The 18,486-nt window shown below is 37.2% G+C and overlaps 1 protein-coding gene across 1 annotated transcript in view; it reads right to left on the reverse strand.

Annotated features, from left to right (window-relative positions):
• Window positions 1-1,088: 1,088 nt before the first annotated feature.
• Window positions 1,089-18,486, reverse strand: part of LOC150074921 (uncharacterized) — a 28,828-nt gene continuing 11,430 nt past the window's right edge. The window contains exons 4-9 of the mRNA XM_090389336.1: window positions 13,556-13,617; window positions 11,383-11,827; window positions 8,199-8,423; window positions 6,864-6,940; window positions 4,697-4,790; window positions 1,089-1,740 (exon numbers count right to left, since the gene is read on the reverse strand). Of these exons, the coding sequence (XP_090245462.1) occupies window positions 1,328-1,740; window positions 4,697-4,790; window positions 6,864-6,940; window positions 8,199-8,423; window positions 11,383-11,827; window positions 13,556-13,617 (1,316 nt within the window). The 3' untranslated portion in view covers window positions 1,089-1,327. The remainder of the gene's footprint in view (window positions 1,741-4,696; window positions 4,791-6,863; window positions 6,941-8,198; window positions 8,424-11,382; window positions 11,828-13,555; window positions 13,618-18,486) is intronic.

The following is an 18,486-nucleotide window of genomic DNA, read 5'->3' on the forward strand; positions in this document are numbered from 1 at the left end:
TGGCATTTGTCAATATTAAATTTCAGTTGCCACTTCTCAGCCCATCTGCCTAACTTTTCTAGATCCTGTTGCAGTAGCATACTGTCTTCACTGTCATTAACAACCCTGCCAACCTTTGTATCATCTGCAAACTTGGACATTAAGCCTGAATACCTTCATCGATATCATTGATAAATACAAACTACAATACAGTCGCGAATGAGATATGTGATTTATTAGAAATGTTTCTATTATGTTGAATAAATAACTGGCTAAATATGTTGAATAAATAACTGGTCAATATTTCTTTACTTGAAGTACAGTAAATAAACAAATGTGATTATTTTTTCTCCGACTGAATACAAATTACAGTTTAGCCAAATAAAAATGGTAGTTATCAGGGTATATTCTGTTTGACTGTTCATACATGAGTTTGTTGAAGATCCAAACAACAAAACTGCATTAAATACCAGCTATTTAGAGAGATGAAAATTGTCTCACTTTAAAACTGCACAGAGTATTTATTATACTTGCACGTAGCAGTAGTTATAACCAGCGGGTTCGAATCCCGTTAATGACGAGAGGGATTTTTATGGGCTTTTGTCACTCGATGGCTAAGTTAATGGATCTTAGAAGAGTACAATAAGGTTTTTTCTCCCGGAAATTCGATTTTTCGGCCTGCAAAACAAGCAAACCGAGCAGAGAACACGCACAGAGAACACGCACAAAGGATATATGACGTTTTTTGAAAAACTAAACCAAACGTCTCCGAATTTGGAGGAGAGTATTGGCATTTTTGAGTCAACTGTAACAAGAATACTGGGGTCCCGAAATTTCACCTCGAATAAGGACTTTACTTACTCATCTGCATCATCGCAAACTCGTTAACTAATTACGTTATTTTAATCAATTTTGTTTTGATTATGGAACAATAAAAATTGATATCAGATGAGGGAAAATATAAACATCAATGTATTTATTGTAAGCAACTTGTTTATTGTATTTTATACAGGTGTGAATAATGTGGAAACCTGATTTCTCTTCGTTTCTCTGAGAGCAATAACAATGCATTTTCTAATACGCGCTACTTAAGCATCTTAAATTTTATAATTAATTTCTAATAAATTCCATTATATCTGATCTGCATAAGCAAGTCCTGAAAATGCACAATTACCTAGCAAGGCCTTTGAATGGTTAGTAAAAACATCCATAAGGACAAGACAAGACAATATTCTGTAAGCGTAACTTTACCCGGGTGCACTCCATATTCCTATTATCTATTTTTAAAATTCAAGGAACGATTTCCAGTGATTGTGGTATAAATGAGAATCCAAAGTATGTTATTATCTCATGTTCGACTTAAATTCGGCGGTAGATTTGAGTTTTCGTTGCTTTCCTTATGGCTGAGGCCAATACTGTTACGCTTCGCAGTATCTAGTACCTTACGATGTTCGTCATCCTGCGCGATAGGATTATCTTCACCTTTCTCCTTTGGTTCTTTCACCGACTGATCCCCTAATACATTGTCCCCAACAAGGTAACCTCTAGTACCAATGGGATGAATTCCTGTGATTACATCGCTCACTGCTTCTATACCGGTGTCAACATGTGGATGGTGAGGACTTCCAGGAACTAGAACATTGTGGATCGGGCTGCGTATCGCACCATCACTACCAATTGGATAACGCGGCACAGGAGTATTTACTTCGTCTCTTGCCCTGATTGGTTTCTCTTGGGCGAAGGATGGGCGCTCGTTCAGTTCTGTAAGAAGTAAAAAATAATTAAAACTCTTCAAACCTTCAAAGCACTAGCATTTCAAATTGCGATTAAATTTAATAAATTTCCAAGGAATTATAAAATGAGCTGCAACCAAAGCGAAATATATGAATTTATAAAGAATAAGACTTGTTGTATTCCTTCTACGTAGAATCTTTATTAAAATAAAGTTGTAATTTCGATGGCAAATCAATAGAATAGTAGAAATAGATACAAAAGGCAGCCTGAGCTGGGCTTATAATTCCTTCAGGTAGCTTAGAATTGGAGAAGTATATATATTTTCTAGCATCGAGGATCTATAACTTCTATCGCAACAAAAACTTTCGGGATAAATTTGAAAAAAATTGCAGAATTCCCGTACGTTTTCTGGGAATAATACATTCAAATATCTAAACTTTGAAAGTCTGCTTCTAAAAGGATTCTTATCTCTACTTGTTTGGTCACAAGACGGTATTTTTGACTCTGGGTGTATTATCTGTTGGGTAACAGTTGCAGCAATATGCTCAAATTTTAAGAGACGAAAATATACAAATTTGTACTTCCATGGTTAAATGCCAAGTGTGATAAAAAGAATCAATGTCGAAGTCGTGGGAAAGTTATTCAAATGAATTGCCACACTTTTCGTAAGAGGTGTGGCAATAGAGTTTCCGAAGTGGTACAATAAAAAGAACACAAAGCGAAAGAGCTCAAAAACGGTTTTATTTTTATTCCAATTAATCATCAGCTGATTGAATGCCCTTGTTACACCGTGCTAAGTTTCTGAAAAGGCATCCAAAGAGGTGAGGTTCAGTTCGGCGTTTACGTTTTTCTTTATGTCCTCAACTTCCTGAAATCTCTCTCCTTTGAGGGAAATTTTTACCTTGGGATGCTGCGCGGGTAGCACAATGGTATCGTCACCATCATCCCCACACCGGGTGGAAACGACCCGGGTTCGAATCCCGTCGATTACGCGAGGAACTTTAATGGGCTTTTTTCACTCCGTGGCTGAGTTAGTCGGTCTCAGGCGTACATAGCAAGGTTTCCCTTTCCCCAGAAATGGGGCTGTTTTTCGTCCAGCAAACAGGCAAATCGACCAGAGAACACAAGCAATTGACAGACAAATATATATATGGGTAGATGTAAGAAATTACGGGTGGCCCTAATATAATATACTTTTTTTTTTTTTTTTTCACCTTGGGAAAGAGAAAGAATTCCGCTGTTGCTAGATCGGGAGAGTAGGGTGGATAGTCGATCTGTACAATGTTCAATCAGGAATGTCTTCACAACAAGTGTGAAACGGGTGGAGGCATTGTCGTACAACAAGAACCAGCTGCCTTTCTCTCGAAATTGCAGCCACAGTTGGAAAATGCGCTTCAATCAGAGGGAGTGATTGAAGGGTGTGATTCAATCAGGGTGTGATTCAATCAGGGTGTGATTCGCAAGGAATTCACAAATTCCTTGCGAATCACACCCTGTCGAAAAACATGATCAGCATCGTCTTGATCCTGGACTTCTGTAAACGAAACTCTTTGGGCCTTGGTAATGATTTTTAAGTCCACTGCATGCTCTGACGTTTAGTCTCTGGGTCGTACTGAAACACCCAACATTCATCTCCAGTAATAATACAGTCGAATAAATTAGGATTATCGTGACAAGTCTTGATGAAGTCTTCGCATCATGACACTCTTCGTTGCTTCTGCCATGAGACTGTGCAGCACAAATTTTGCACTTTCGTTTTCTGTAAATCTTCATGCAGAATTCGATGAATAGTCTCCTTATTCATATCTAACTAATCTACCTCGTTCGTATCATTCATATCAACATCATTCTAAAGGTCAAACAACGATCTCCTGCTACCCCAATTTCCAGAACTTTTGCAACTCTGTCGTCATTTCGAAAGGTTGACAGTCGCCCACTTCTTGGGTCATCGTGAACATTCTCATGCCCGTCTTTGAACCGCTTATGCCATTCAAACATACGGGTTTTTAACTTCTCAGACGATTTAACATCTCGGAAAATCTGGTGTCATCCTATTGGCACCTGATTTTCCGAGTTTAAAGCAAAATTTGATATTCGTTCCTTGCTCCATTGTAAAATCGTGACACGAAAAATTAATGCTACTAACGAAACTGGTTGTTACTTGCAACTTGTCAGACTATATGTACCACCACATGTCGGAGTAAATTTGGACTACAACATTCGTTTATTTTCAATCTCATCGAACATGACCGCAACAGCACCTTTATTTCCACACCTCGTATACATATTTTTGGCATGCAAGAGGTGGAGATGTCCAGAATACAGCGCATGAAAGTATCGTTTGTTTTAAAGCCCTGTTAATGTCAAATAGGATTTTCAAACAAATCAATGATTTTTGCGTGTTTAATTAGCATTTCATTTTCCTGCAACAAAAAACTTTTGCCCGGTAAAGTTGTTGTTGTAGGGTTTTAGGAGCATCAGCGACTATGGCCATGTTGTTCCGCATACACTGTCTGTAAATTGCGTGTTCTGTGGTCGATTTTCTATTTGCTGGATGAAAAACCCAAGTCTCCGGAGAAAAATCAGTCTGATTGTTTATCAGAGTGATTTACAAATTGATCATATGCAACCAAGGTATTAAAGATCTCCAAATATTACTTAAATTTTCGACTGTTTACGTTAATAGTTATGATTTTATTTATTTATTTTTTTGTTTGTTTTTTAAAATGCTGTATTGATAATAGCCGTGTGCTTACAGTTTTCTTCGGTTTTCAATCAGCAGTTACATTGGACACAACACGCCCTTTATATAGAAACTATTACTACTACAATAACTGGAAAATAAATAAAAATATTTAAGTTATATTTACAGAAAACAAGATCTGTGAGAATGCTATTTGGAAATATAAGCACACAACATCCATTAGTTTTCCAATTCTAAATCAGTAATTTAGAAATATTCTTCCAAATATAAATTTCTCACCGAGTATTTTGGGTAACAATTCCTCCAAAAGTGATACTCGTTCTTCCAAAGTGTCTATCTCGTCCCTCATCTTCTGCATCATCTCCAAAAGAGCCTAAATATCAATAAAAAGTTAGTTACACTATGAAATGATAAATATAAATTAATAATTTATATTAACATAAAAGAAGTGGAGACGGTTTACTAAAAGAAAAGAAATCTGCTTGTCTGGGTCATATTGTTTTAAATACATGTAAATATTTATGATTTATAATTTTTTCAGCCCATTGGCTGTTTTAAGAATTGCACGAGGGCTGTTTGAAAAGTAAGGTAACATATATATTGATGAAAAAGACATTTAACTGAACGTCCAGTTGTGTACTGTTCGTCCTTTTCGACATAATCAGCAATCACATGAAGGGCAAGTATTCAACCTAGTCACGAGTGCAGTCATACTTGAGTGATAAAATTCAGGACATATTCTCGTCATCGCTAAATCAGTTACCAGCTAGATGTTTTTCAAAGTTCGGGACTGTTGGTGGCCGAGTAAGCACTTCCCATCCGTATCTCTGTAAACAGTGGGGGGGGGGGGGTTGCACACAACTGAATTCCCAGAAAACAAACTTGTTTCTTGTACATGTATAACTTCTTGTTGGACAAGACACGGATTAACTTGTTGTGTCACATCTACCGTAATGGTACACATGTACCATTCATCACATCTATCGTTGTGATGAATTTCTGTGGATCCAATTCCTTCAGCATACAGAAATCAGATAACTGCACGCACTTCTTCATTTGTCCACGTGGGACAACCATTTGGTTTACCGCATCCTCCGTATTTGGTGGTCACGGGCTCGAACCCCGGTCTGATCAAGAAGCGTGTGCTACGCACTGCTGCTCCTGCCCACCTGGCTACGGAGGCGCTAAGAGAAAGAGAGAGAAAATCCACACGTACTTGCAATTCGTTCACATCTGAGTCCACTGTTATAAAGACCATTTCATCGTAGTTTGATAAAGAGAATACGAAGAGAATTAAATAAAAACTGTCAGCTTCCAATAACTGCAAGAAACAAGTTGGTTAATGTACGCAATACGATACATTTAAGTCACATTAGCAAACAGTAATAATTCACGAGTATAACAAAAACAAAAGAAAATACGAGGGAAAAAACACGACTTTTACGCTCGAACCTAGTCCACCTCGTTTCTGCGCATCCGCCACATTGCCCATTCATTCCTCTAACCAGCGCATGACAACAAATACTGTATAATATCCCGCGCTTCAGCTACAAAAGGAGTGTCCAACCCGTAAGCAGCCTTGAAGTGTTATGCGTTCCCCAGAGCTTAAAACTAGCATGCCACAAAATATAGTTTCACATTGATGTATCTTCCTAATTTAGCAAGATTATTATATACCAACTGATGGATTTTCGTATATAATTATTAAATGTAAAAATAAAAAAACGGAGATCTCAAGAATTAAATTCTATTTCGAAAAAAATGCACAATTAGTGGCAAATTACGGTTTCTAGCCAAAAAACGTTGCCCCTCCCCGCGAGCTACAATATATGCTATATGGATAGCCTGTGTGATATGTATGAAAAAAAATAAATAACTGTACGATTTATATTGGTCCGATTTTAATGAAATTTGGAAAAGGGCGACAGATCGTTCTGAAAGAACGAAATATAAAATTTCATGAAAATCCATCCATTGGAAGTCGAGTTATTACATGCGGATGGACAGAGAGAAAAATAATAATGCCGGATTTCTATTGGTCCGATTTTAATGAAATTTGGGATGAGTCAACAAATATTTTTAAAAGGCCCAAAAATAAAATTGTACTAAAATCCATCTACTACGATCCAAGTCATTACATGTGAACGGACGGACGGTTGGACAGACGAACGTCTGTTCGTCTGTACTCTTTCATAAAATTTATGAAAGACTACAGTACTAAGTAAATCAGAGCGAGTTCTGATTTACTTAGTACTGTATATTGAAATACAATACATATTCAACAGAAATATGATACAAATCTGAAAACAAAGAATTACATAATTCATTTAAATATGTAACGAAAAGTTTGTAAACCAATCGTTTATACAATACTATGATAGGTGCAAAATAATATACGATTCTTCTAATATTCTTTCAACGTGCAAAATACATGAACTCTACTTACCACTGGTAGAGGCAGCTGTTCTGAAAGATCTGGGTCGTCAAGATCAGGTGGCAAATCTCCACTCCGGGGAATATAAGCTAAATGGTAAAAAATTGGATTGAAGAGGATAACAGGATTTCATCCTTATATCGCTTAAAAATCAATAATTTAGGAAATAATGCAAATAATTGAAATGTCACACCAAATATAAGTGTTTAAAGGCAAAAATTTATTTATGGAATACCGAAATACATTAGATCTCATCATTGCCTGTCTGTGCACACCGCATGATTATCTGAACGAAAATTAAATTTGCTTGTTATGAATTTATCAAACCAGAAAAGCAAAATTATAACGAAAAAAATGAAGAAAATATTCAAGCTAGTAAGTTTGAATATTTCGATCACAGGCACCTCACTGAGGTACAATGACGATTTTGGTTATAGTGCCCCAGTTCAGGTGTCTATTGTGTGAAGTCGTACAAAAACCCAAGATAAATCATGGGGATAGCGCCTTTTCCTGAGCCTGAAATCCTGAGTGACAATTCCTTTCAGAATTCTTTTAAGCCTTCGATGGGATTCGAACCCAAATATCTCCAAAAGAGTGACTAGTGAAGAAGTAACAAGGCTATGAGGATTCATTGTCTGTAACTGTGTGTTCATCGGTTGGTTTGCTGCAACAAAAATAATTACCAGGGGGAAAGCATCATGCGACTCTCACCTGAGGCCACATTGTGAAAAAAAGCCCACTTCAGTGACGGGATTCGAACCCAGATCTTTTCAATGTGAGAGGTCGGTGATTACAACCACGGTGCTCTCTGCGAGGGCATCGTGGTAGATTTATTGTGTATGTGCGTGCTAAGTTAATATATTAGATCAAAATGACCATATTTTGGGACCATACTAACGATCTGAATGGACCTTTTCTATTTCCACCATTTTCAGTTTAAACGAAAATGGTCTGTTTTTCTAACAGGTCCTGGAAACGTACTCCTCTTAACATCTTAAGCTTTAAGAAAGCAATAGATAACGGTATTCACTTTACCATTGTTTCTTAACTAGTACATTTGTAACTAGAATGGAATTTTATCAGCGTATTTTGAGCGCATCGAATGAACGTAAATTATATCTATTAATTGTTGGTTTCCGGTTTTTGTTTTCTTTCGTATTAGGTTTATGTGGAGCTTCGGAAGATGGAGGGTCTCCAGTTATTGAAATAATTCTGTATTTCAATGTTTTGCAGTTAAAATTTAAAAAGTTGATATTTCTTCAATGAAATAAGTAGTTAAAGCATTCAGGCAGAGATTTACAACTCTGCGCAAAGAGAGAAAGAGAAAGTGAGATATAGAGGACCTACCTCTATCAGTACTTCGGAATCCAATACCTGGCGATCCTGGTGGTCCTGGTGATCCTGGAGCACCGGGAAGACCAGTCAGCCCAGGCTCCCCTTGTCTTCCTGGTTCACCCTTCATTCCAGTTTCTCCTCTACTACCCAAAGGCCCAGGTGGACCAGGTAATCCAGGTGGACCTTGCGCACCTGGAAGTCCTCGTAGTCCAGAAATACCATCCCTGCCTGGAGAACCTACAGAATAATCCAGAAATATTTTAACAAAGATCATCAGAATTCCAGGATGTTTCGAAACCTCACTATTTATGGATTATTTACAGTGTTAAAATTAAAATAGTTAATATTATTATGGCCACCTGAAACCCTATACCTCAGTAAATACATTTAGGTCACTAAATACATCAAAATTATTGTTACTGTAATGATGAAATTTTTAGTCGGGTGTTCATTGTTACTGCATTATATGAAGGTGAAACCTGAGCAAACCAAACAGGATTCATATTCACATCATTTCATCTAGTAAATACCCACATTATACACTGAGTGATCACTGAATTATGACCACCCCTTCGCATTCAGGAAGACTGAATGCGACCCGTTGACCACGTGAAGTACGAGAGTGCGCAGTAAGTCGACCTACGTAGCATAGATAAGGTGTCAGTGGTTCAGTAGGTAGTAAAATTCCGAGCGTGATGGGTAAAAGGAAGCATTTATAGGACTTTGATAAAGGACAGATTGTGGATGCACGATCAGCTGGTGCCTCGATTTCCCAAACGGCTGAACTGGTGGGGTGTTCGAGAGCCGCCGTAGTTAAAGTGTACCAGGACTGGCGTCAAAATGGTCAAACAATGACCCGACGGCAAAACTGCAAAGGTCAGTGAAAGGTTGATGTTAGAGGTGAGTGCCGAGTCCGACGACTTGTTCAGGCGAACAGGCGCGCACTGTTGAAGAGTTGATTATCCAGTACAACATGGGCAAACCTGGAACAATATCTGGCATGACCATGCGTCGCACGCTCGCACGTATGGGCTATACCAACAGATGACCCCTACTGTATCCTCTCCTAACCAAGGTCCATCGGTGTAAAAGACTCGCCTGGTGCAAAGAGCATGCAAGTTGGACGTCAGAAGACTGGAAAAAGTTGTGCTCATCCGATGAGTCACGTTATTTACTCCGCACCGTGGATGGTCGTGTACGGATTTGGCAACAACATGAGGCTCTTCATCCATCATGCATGGTATCAAAAGTGCGGGCCGGTGGAGGCGGTTGAATGAGTTGGGACATGTTTTACTGGCAGAAACTTGGACCCCCTGGTACATGTGGAACAACGTATCAGTGGTCTCCGCTATCGTCAACTGCTTGCTGACTGTACACTCCGCTATGTTACTCTTTTTCCCGAATGGCGATGGTGTCTTCCAAGATGACAATGCGCCGAGTCATCGGGCACTTGTTGTGCAGGAATGGTTTGAGGAACACAGTTCTGACTTCCAGCATATCGATTGGCTTCCGAACTCCACCGATATCAATTCCATAGAGCACTTGTGGGACACTATGGCGTCTGGATATACCAATCAGCTCCATACCTGCATTGCTGATCGCATTACACACAGCTTGGTTGGTCATACCTCCCGAACACTTCCGACATCTTGTTGAATGAATGCCACGTCGGATAGCTGCTGTGCAGAGGGCAAAAGGAGGACCTACGAAGTATTAGGTAGGTGGTCATAATTCAGTGATCACTCAGTGTATAGTAAATACTGTTAAGTAAGACAACTTCTAAAGTACACTAATATAGAACCATACTAACAAAACTGTATATTTTGTTAGTAGAACTCTTAAAGAGATTACTTTTAAAGGTTCAAAATAATTTTTTCAAGAATATTTTGAAATCTTAAAAAATTCAAATAAAATTTAGTAATTTATTAGATTGTTTAAGGGTTCTAGCGATACATTTCTTAATTGACTAAATCATTTCCTGGGTAAATCACTCGTATAAACCTCGATAAGCCCAGGTTAGGTTAATTAAGCGAAATTAATATAACGATTAGATTGTCCAGAAAATTATCAGATCAGAATATATGTACAAATATTATACCTGGTACTGCTACTGCCAATATCCTGAGTCAACCAATGCAATATATATTGCATTCAGCTTGGTAATCTTTGCATATCTTTAAAACCTCACTTTACAAATGGATGAATTCACCTTCCGCCAGTTAATGCGAATATGATCAAGAATGGAGGAGAAAGGCTCATAAAAATGCTGCACTGAGTTCTCCGAGGGGCTACGAATTGTTATTTTCAAGCCGAGTCGGCCATCGCATATTAATAACCAGACACTCAAGCTTCTTAATCATTTTTCTTGAATTGTGACATGTTAGGAAGACCTCTCCAAACAGTTCTAGAGAGAAAAAAGCAGGCATATTCGTTGTCGAAGCGGATTATAATAGCATCTCAGCCGCATAATGATCACCAGGACACCTTTAGGAGCATGCAGATTCGAAATTATTCAGACATCTCAAGCCATATATCCTCATCATGATAAACTGCAACAGGTTATAAATTACAGCAGATCAGATACTACTATCATCCAAGTAGAATGAGGAAAAAAAATTCTTACTGTCTCCTTTCAGCACCGAGGACCCCCGCTTTTTGGACATTAGGCAACCTGAAGTTTCCATCGATGCCGAATAGAGCGGAATGCTTTAAAGCTTCCGTACAACCTTTGCTTGCATATATGCAAGCAGAAGGAGAGGGAAAAAATCTTCCTTGGTTACAACGCTCGTCCACATGTAGTTAATTCAATTAAAGCTGTGTGACGTGTAATGCGATGGTAGTATGAAACATCATTCCTTATAGCTGGGCTCTCACCACTGCGATTTTCATATCTTCAGATCTTCAAATTCAAAACGCTGAAAAAGTCAAGAGGATATCGATTCCAGGCAGACTTGAAATGCAGCAGACCATCTCTAACTGATTTCATATGCAGTCAAAGGTAGTCTAAACGGTGGATAACGTTCGCTTTTTGAAACAACGAATGCATATCTTAACGCTTCATTTGTATCTAGCTGTAAGAATCTTATTGTCAGGAAAAGTTAAGAAAAAGACTGTGTGTAATTATATTACGAACATGTATATAATACTTGTATACCCAAGCAACTTATTCAATAAAGTAATAGAAAAAGTAACTTACCCTGTTTTCCTTCCAAACCGGGAATCCCAGGTTCTCCAGGAGGCCCTTGCAGTCCCACCCTAGTTCTTTCTCCTTCTCCATTGTCCACACTTTCAACGAAGGATTCTCCTGGTGGACCTGGAGCACCTGGAAGTCCAGTGAGGCCCCTCGCGCCTTGGATTCCTGGAACACCTTGTTCTCCACGACTGCCTTTATCCCCTTTTTCTCCTCTTGGTCCTTCTTTTCCATAGCCACCAGATATGCCTGGAGGACCTGGTGGTCCTCGCGGACAAATGCATTCAGTTGATATCCCACTAGATTGAGGTTTCTCCTCCTTGATGGGTGTACGTCTCGCAGTGCTATGTGACCCATCCTTTACAAATTTAACATCAGGGACGGGCAGAGGGGTGAACGTCGCCGGTTGATCATGTGGGTTATCAGAAGCATGGTGGGGATTTTTATGCGCCTACAAATAATCAAAGTAGAGTACATGAGAGAAAGATGAATTACCAATATGATTGCCAAAAAAAAACACAAATATATATATATATATATATATATATTATTATTATTATTATTATTAGCCATATGGTGCAAGGAAGCCTGAGGCTTATGCTGCACCGGCCAAAAAAAAAAAAAAATTTCTGAATTACCCCAAGAGAGAGAAGAAGTAGAAGGGAATCACCAAGAAAAAGAAGAATGATGATATCCAGCATCCAGCTCAGGACCCTAGGTGTGCCCCAAGCCCATACTCACTAGATGTGAGCCCCTGGGTGATTCAAAGAGTAATCAAAAAATTCTGTTATAGAAATAAGGCAATAGGACACAAGACTTTCGGCTGTTGGTGAACTGAATATGCTGAAGATTTGCTTCTGATGTTTAGCAACCTGTTCTTCAAAAATTTGCGCTACCTTTGGCTGTTCACTTTGGACCTTTTTGCCTGGAAATCTGTTACCGTGACGTCTTTCACGGTAGCCTAGAAAACAGTCAACGTGGCCTTTCCAATTGTTATTGATGCCTAAATCATTTTGGACAGCACCATCTTACCTATGATTTCAAAAACACATTTCGATTAATTGCGGCCTAAGGCGCTGTGGGATTTTGTGGCTTCTCACTGCTGCAAAGTTTTGTGTATATATTTCAACTTTTGGGACTTCCAAATATTGATTATTTTAGGAATGCGCCCATGTGTAAACGCAGCACTCAATATGATCTGCAGGCAAACTCATATCACCGTAGCTGGGCTATAATCTCCAGTCACTGTTAGCTGGTTTATCACTTTCGATTATTGCTGTCATAATAACATACTCGATCTGGCCTTTACCAACCTAAATGTAGAGATGAACATCACGAACAGATTTTTTTCTCAACAATAAAACTACTTTCAAATTAAGCCATCACTATAAGTTAAATGGAACTCTATTTACGAAAATATACGCTTAAATGATAGGATAACTAAATTTTCTAACATTAATGGCAGGAATCGTAAATGCAAACTTACCTAATAAGATTTATCACAATAAAAAAAATTAAAAAAAAATTTTAGTTTAATCCAAATCCAAAATATGTCACTGAACAAAAAGAAAGGGTCCACAAGGACTATATGCTTTTAAAAACTACCCATACTAAAACTAAATTAATTTCCTTCCACCACAACGTATTGGAAAATATCCAAACGCTTTATAGTCTTACCTTTAAACCCATGGTTCCTGACCCATGATTATTTGGAATGTCTGCACATCTGTACAGTCAGTCAGCCTCTGGTGAACTTAAAATAATGTGTTGCGTACAACATTGTTGCATGTATGCGCCACAACGTTGTATACGCTGGCTTTATGCATAGGCACACAGGGCACTTTCCCAAGAACCCCTAATTAAAAGAGGACCCTTGTAGAGGAGCGAACAATAGAAATGGCTTTTTGACAAAACGGAGCCTCGCACTGTGTTCGGGACCAGGACACCTCCGCTGGATTAAAGACAGCCCTTCAAGTCGTATCTTGAATATTTTACCTTCCTTAAATGGCTACCAGAGAATATCGTGTAAGAATATGTGTTTGACATGTAGCACCATATTTGACTTTCTTGTAAATTTAAATTTAAATCTCTTTTCAATTTTCATATATATGTGAAAAAATTACATAAAAATATAAATATTTTTATATATATATTTTTTTTTATAAAAGAATAACCTCACCTTATTTTCCAATGAACGAACTCTCTCTTCCAGATTACGAAAGTTAGTGCAATTGAAGCATTCTGAAAATTAAAATGCACAATTTTAGTGAGAAGATGAAATATTCTCAACATTTAAACTGAAAATTCAAAAATAATTGCAATACATTCATAAAGAAATCAAGCTTTGGCTATCTGTTCTTCGTCTTCGTAATATTGACACTTTCTATTATAAACCCCAGGGGCTCACATCTGGTGAGTATGGGCTTGGCACACCCAGGGTCCTGAGCTGGATATCATCATTCTTCTCTTTCTTGGTGATTCCTCTCTCTCTCTCTCTCTCTCTCTCTCTCTCTCTCTCTCTCTCTCTCTCTCTCAGGGTAACTCAGAAATTTTTTTTGGCTGGTGCTGCATAAGCCTCGGGCTTCCTTGCACCATATGCTAACTTGCGGTGCTTTTTTTAGGAGAACTAAATTTTAATTTTGAGCCATTAGGTACTGCCAGGCTCTTTCAGATAACGAAACACGAGCGATAAACGATTACGCATTCTAAAAGTTCTCATCCAACTGAGTGGTCTTTAGTCTAATGTTTATTATTATTTTTTTTCTTACCTCTTCAAATTATAATGGTCTGTATATCTGATACATCTTCATAATAGTTCTGTATTAACATTAAGTATTACTATTAGCCATGGGATGTAAGTAAGTCGGGGTTTCGGAAAGAAATACTATGTTTCTCTCATTCCATAGGTACCCACAGCTGACCTTTGAATTTTGACAAGCCATCAGCTTCAACTATCCAGGAAGATACGTTATTCTAATGATTAAAAATTCGCTGTAAGGAAAAATTCTATAATCCAGTCCATAACTATTGCCCAATAGTTTAAATTTATGCCATCCCTACATATCGTGAACATTTCACTTTCATTCATTTTGCATCCCCTTTTTTTTTCTCATTTTACTGTCCTCTCCCTCTCTCAATAAACCTCAGTCCGAACCCTTCTGAGGGGTTAAATTTTCTATTAATGGAGTCCAATACCTGGCACGACCAGGAACAGTCTCAGTATTTTCTAAAGCGGTGTTCTGGGGATTCATTAAGCTTTAATAATTACACAGCAATAAAAAAAAAAAAAAAAAAAAAAATCCACACTATTTTGATCATGGGAAGGGCTATAGCCCCTTTAGTCCCCATGTGGGACCACTGCTGGATGTCATCGTATAGATAGAAGAGTTTAGAATTAGCCATTGGAGAAGAATGTTACCGTTTAACGTATTTTGTGGTTAGATTGATGCGAAATGAGGTCAACTGAAATGCGTGTACTGCTGTGCTTCCACTTGACTATGCCAGGCTTATGCTCTCTAGGTAATGTATAAAATTTAAACTAATAATACAACCAATATGTATAAATTTTTTTACCTGAAGTTTTTTTAACTCAAATTTTTCGGATTTATGGAATTAACACCTACTCACATCTCTCATAGCTTAAAAATATATCATCACTGTTATCAGGTCACACTGGCATGCAAAACGAATAAACAGCTTCGCCATGGGAGCAGTGCTGTTTTATCTATAGTGCGAAACTGGGGTGACTGATTTGCTTCATAAAATGAGATTAATGCATTTTGTATTAGTAGACAAAAAAAAAAAAATAAATAATAATAATAATAATAATAAAATAACATATTTTTCATATATTTAAGCTGTGAATAAGTATTTTGCAGATATTTTCATGACACAGAACTTTGTTTTCATGTATGTATATAAATAAATAAAGAGCAGATAGACAGGGCAAGCTGAAGTCGCATTAACAACGGTTATCAGAAAACTGAATCTTATTTAAAGTATGTAGGATAAACCGATATTTTGGGCTCCTGGGGATTCTGCTTATGTCTAAAATTTTAGTGATAGAAATAGTGTTATTATTAATAGTCATTAATATACTATAATTTATTTTTATGATAACTACCATACTCTTATACATCGATATAACCATTGTAATAATTCTGGAATTTTTTTTAATAACATGTGGTTACTACCCAACGTGTCACAAACTGAAGATATTTCAGGAATGTCAGGCAAGACAGTCAATGCTTAATTTCTATCTGAGGACAAAAAAGAAGAGGGAAAAAAACTTACTCTTCGTTGAGAGAAACCAGTGCTGTCAATGGATGTTTCATATTTCACTTAGTACAAACGACATAACGTTAGCTTCATGACCGATAGGAACGACACCAAGTTTGGAATGACCATGAAAGGAGAGGAGGAAAATAAATAAATAAATATATATATATATATATATATTTATTTATTTATTTATTTTCCTCGTCCTTACAAGTAAAAAATAATATTAGTCCTTAGGGACGATTTTTTTTTTTTTTTTTTCGTAATATGTAAGGACGAGTATTTCTATCTATTGGGCAGGTGTAAATTCCCCAGACAGTTGAAATCTTGTAAATATTTTGACGACGTCAATACCATATTCTTCTAAAATAAGAAACAACAACACTTCTCGTGGAAAGTGCAAACACAAGTAGTGATGTCAGAAATAAGGAAAGTTATAAGCAGAAGTTGGACGGTCATTATCAGAATGCAGAGAGTTTGACTTTCTCATTTCACTGCGAATTGTAACCACACCAGAAGCAGTCCCAGGATTTTGTAAAAGGGGTGGTAAAGCACTGATACGGATAATCATCACTGCAGAAGTAAAAAAAAAAAATCCTCATTGTTTGATCATAAAGGAAAGGGGTTATAACCCCTTTAGCCTTTATCTGAGAGTCGCCCTTCACCACAGCCATTCCAATATACACGCTTTCATAGATACCTTTCTAAAGATGTAAAGGAGGAATTTATGTACAATTAAACAGTATTCAAAGATCGTAAAAAGTTTAAAATCTAAAATCCTAAATAGGGACAAGAATTATTGACTTGGTTTACTTAAAAATACAAACGTAACGAAAAGGCTTGCTTCAGCTACGTGAATTAATTTTGACATTCCTATTCCAATAGGAAAGAATAAAGACTTGAAAATAAAAACGGATAAAGATGAAATAGTGAAATAAAAACACAGGTAAATGATGCAAAAATAGGTAAAAAACAAAACTTAAAAGATATAAAATGTAACTATAAAAAAAATAGGACAGCTAAAACCGCCTCTTCGTGGGTTCCTCAGGTAACGTCAAATGGTTCTGAAATTAGGGGATTTAACAACAGCATAGGGGAATTAGGGAGAATTAAGGAGAATTCAATTCAGTGAGTGGCATAGTAAAAACTGCTATTGTAAATAGCAGTTTTTACTATGCCACTATTGTAAATAGCAGTTTTTACTATGCCACCCACTGATAAAGGCTCTGGTTGAAATTCCTCTTAAGTCAATTACTTAAGAGGATATTTTACTATTTATTTAGCCTTCTTGGACCGCATAATGAAGGTGCCAATAAGCACCGAAACAGCTGTATGAGAAAGAGAGAATGGTTCCCTATGTTTGCTCAATAGTCACTTTTCTATAGCCAGGTTTGTTTGATGTTCCTGCACTGTGTACCTAATTAGTGGGTACTGAACTTGAGGCTTGGTCGAGCCAAAGATATGAATAGTGGCTGTGGATGAAACATGATTTGACACTTTGAAACTAGACAGCAAGGCACTCAGCATGCAATGGAAACATCAGTCATCATCACAGCCGAAGAAATTCAAGACTTTTGAAAGCGCTAGGAAGGTTTTACTTATGCGTGTGCATAATATAGTGCTACAAAATTGTATCCAGTCCTGGCTATGACAGTAAGTTCGGCAATGTTTCTCTCTCTCTCGTAACTTTTTAATCAATATTGCTATTCGGGTCTTTCACGAGCCGCTTAAAAAACATTTTATACGGTTTATTATTATTACCTATAACTTCAGTAATGACTATTGCGTTGAATTAAAAACTTCATATTCAATCAATTTAAACTTTATTGGTAAAATTCAATTATAGCAATAAAAATTACATCGTATGCCATTAATGGTATTTCAGAAGCAATTAGATCGATATATTTCAGACATATCGATTCAAAAATATTGATACTTTTACTATTTTTAAATAAAACTGAAGAAAAGTAACTTATTTTACACAATTTTAAAAATGCATGCATTTTGCATATTCGTCATTAGGTGAAAGTTCCACCTGCTTCCAACAACCTGCACCACATGCACCATAATTTTCTGATCTCTAGTACAGTGAGTTCGGCACTTATCAGTCATTTGGACAAGTTGGGATTCATTTTCCTCCAGAGAAGGCCTGAGAAATTCTAGTCCTTTTCAATAGTTGTGGAGCTATAGTTGTGAACTATCTTGTGAACTCCACTGATCTTATATGGTGATCCAAAATATAAGCAGAAAATTTATTTTATTTCACCTACTTGATCTCAGGTGGAGGAATAAGGTTGTTCATTATGAATTATCTAGGATTTCTAATCTTTTAATGTGCAAATTGACCAAACTACTCTATGAAGTAGCAATTTTCCCCAACGTCACGTTTTGTTTCTGGTTCTGTCTGGAAGGAGTTGTAGTGGTTGTGACAACCGCTACAACAGAACCAGGAACAAGAACCAGAAAACTTTACATCTCTGAATTGAGCACACTCCAGCAAATGGACAAGCAGTTCCAAAACCACGTACTTAAACTAATCAACCGACACAAAATTGGCGGGCACAAATTTGTCTGTAGCAGTGCCCACAGAATTCAAATCATCAGTCAGAAACAAAACAGCCAAAGCCCTCAAGAACAGTAAACTTCGCCAGAAAAGTGTCAACGTTATCTGAATCACCACTTCAGGCAATAAGACTGCAGATCTATATCTATATCCCTATCTAGAGATTCAAAACTTCGTAACAATCAGAAATAAATTTGATGGACGATTTCAAAACCACTGAACTGTAGCAAACTTTATCTTAACATACAACTAAATTCTGTGCATAAAAC

This window comes from Mastigoproctus giganteus, unplaced genomic scaffold, assembly GCF_048544385.1.
Source record: "Mastigoproctus giganteus isolate SK-2022 unplaced genomic scaffold, ASM4854438v1 scaffold_15, whole genome shotgun sequence".
In the NCBI taxonomy this organism is placed as follows: domain Eukaryota; kingdom Metazoa; phylum Arthropoda; class Arachnida; order Uropygi; family Thelyphonidae; genus Mastigoproctus; species Mastigoproctus giganteus.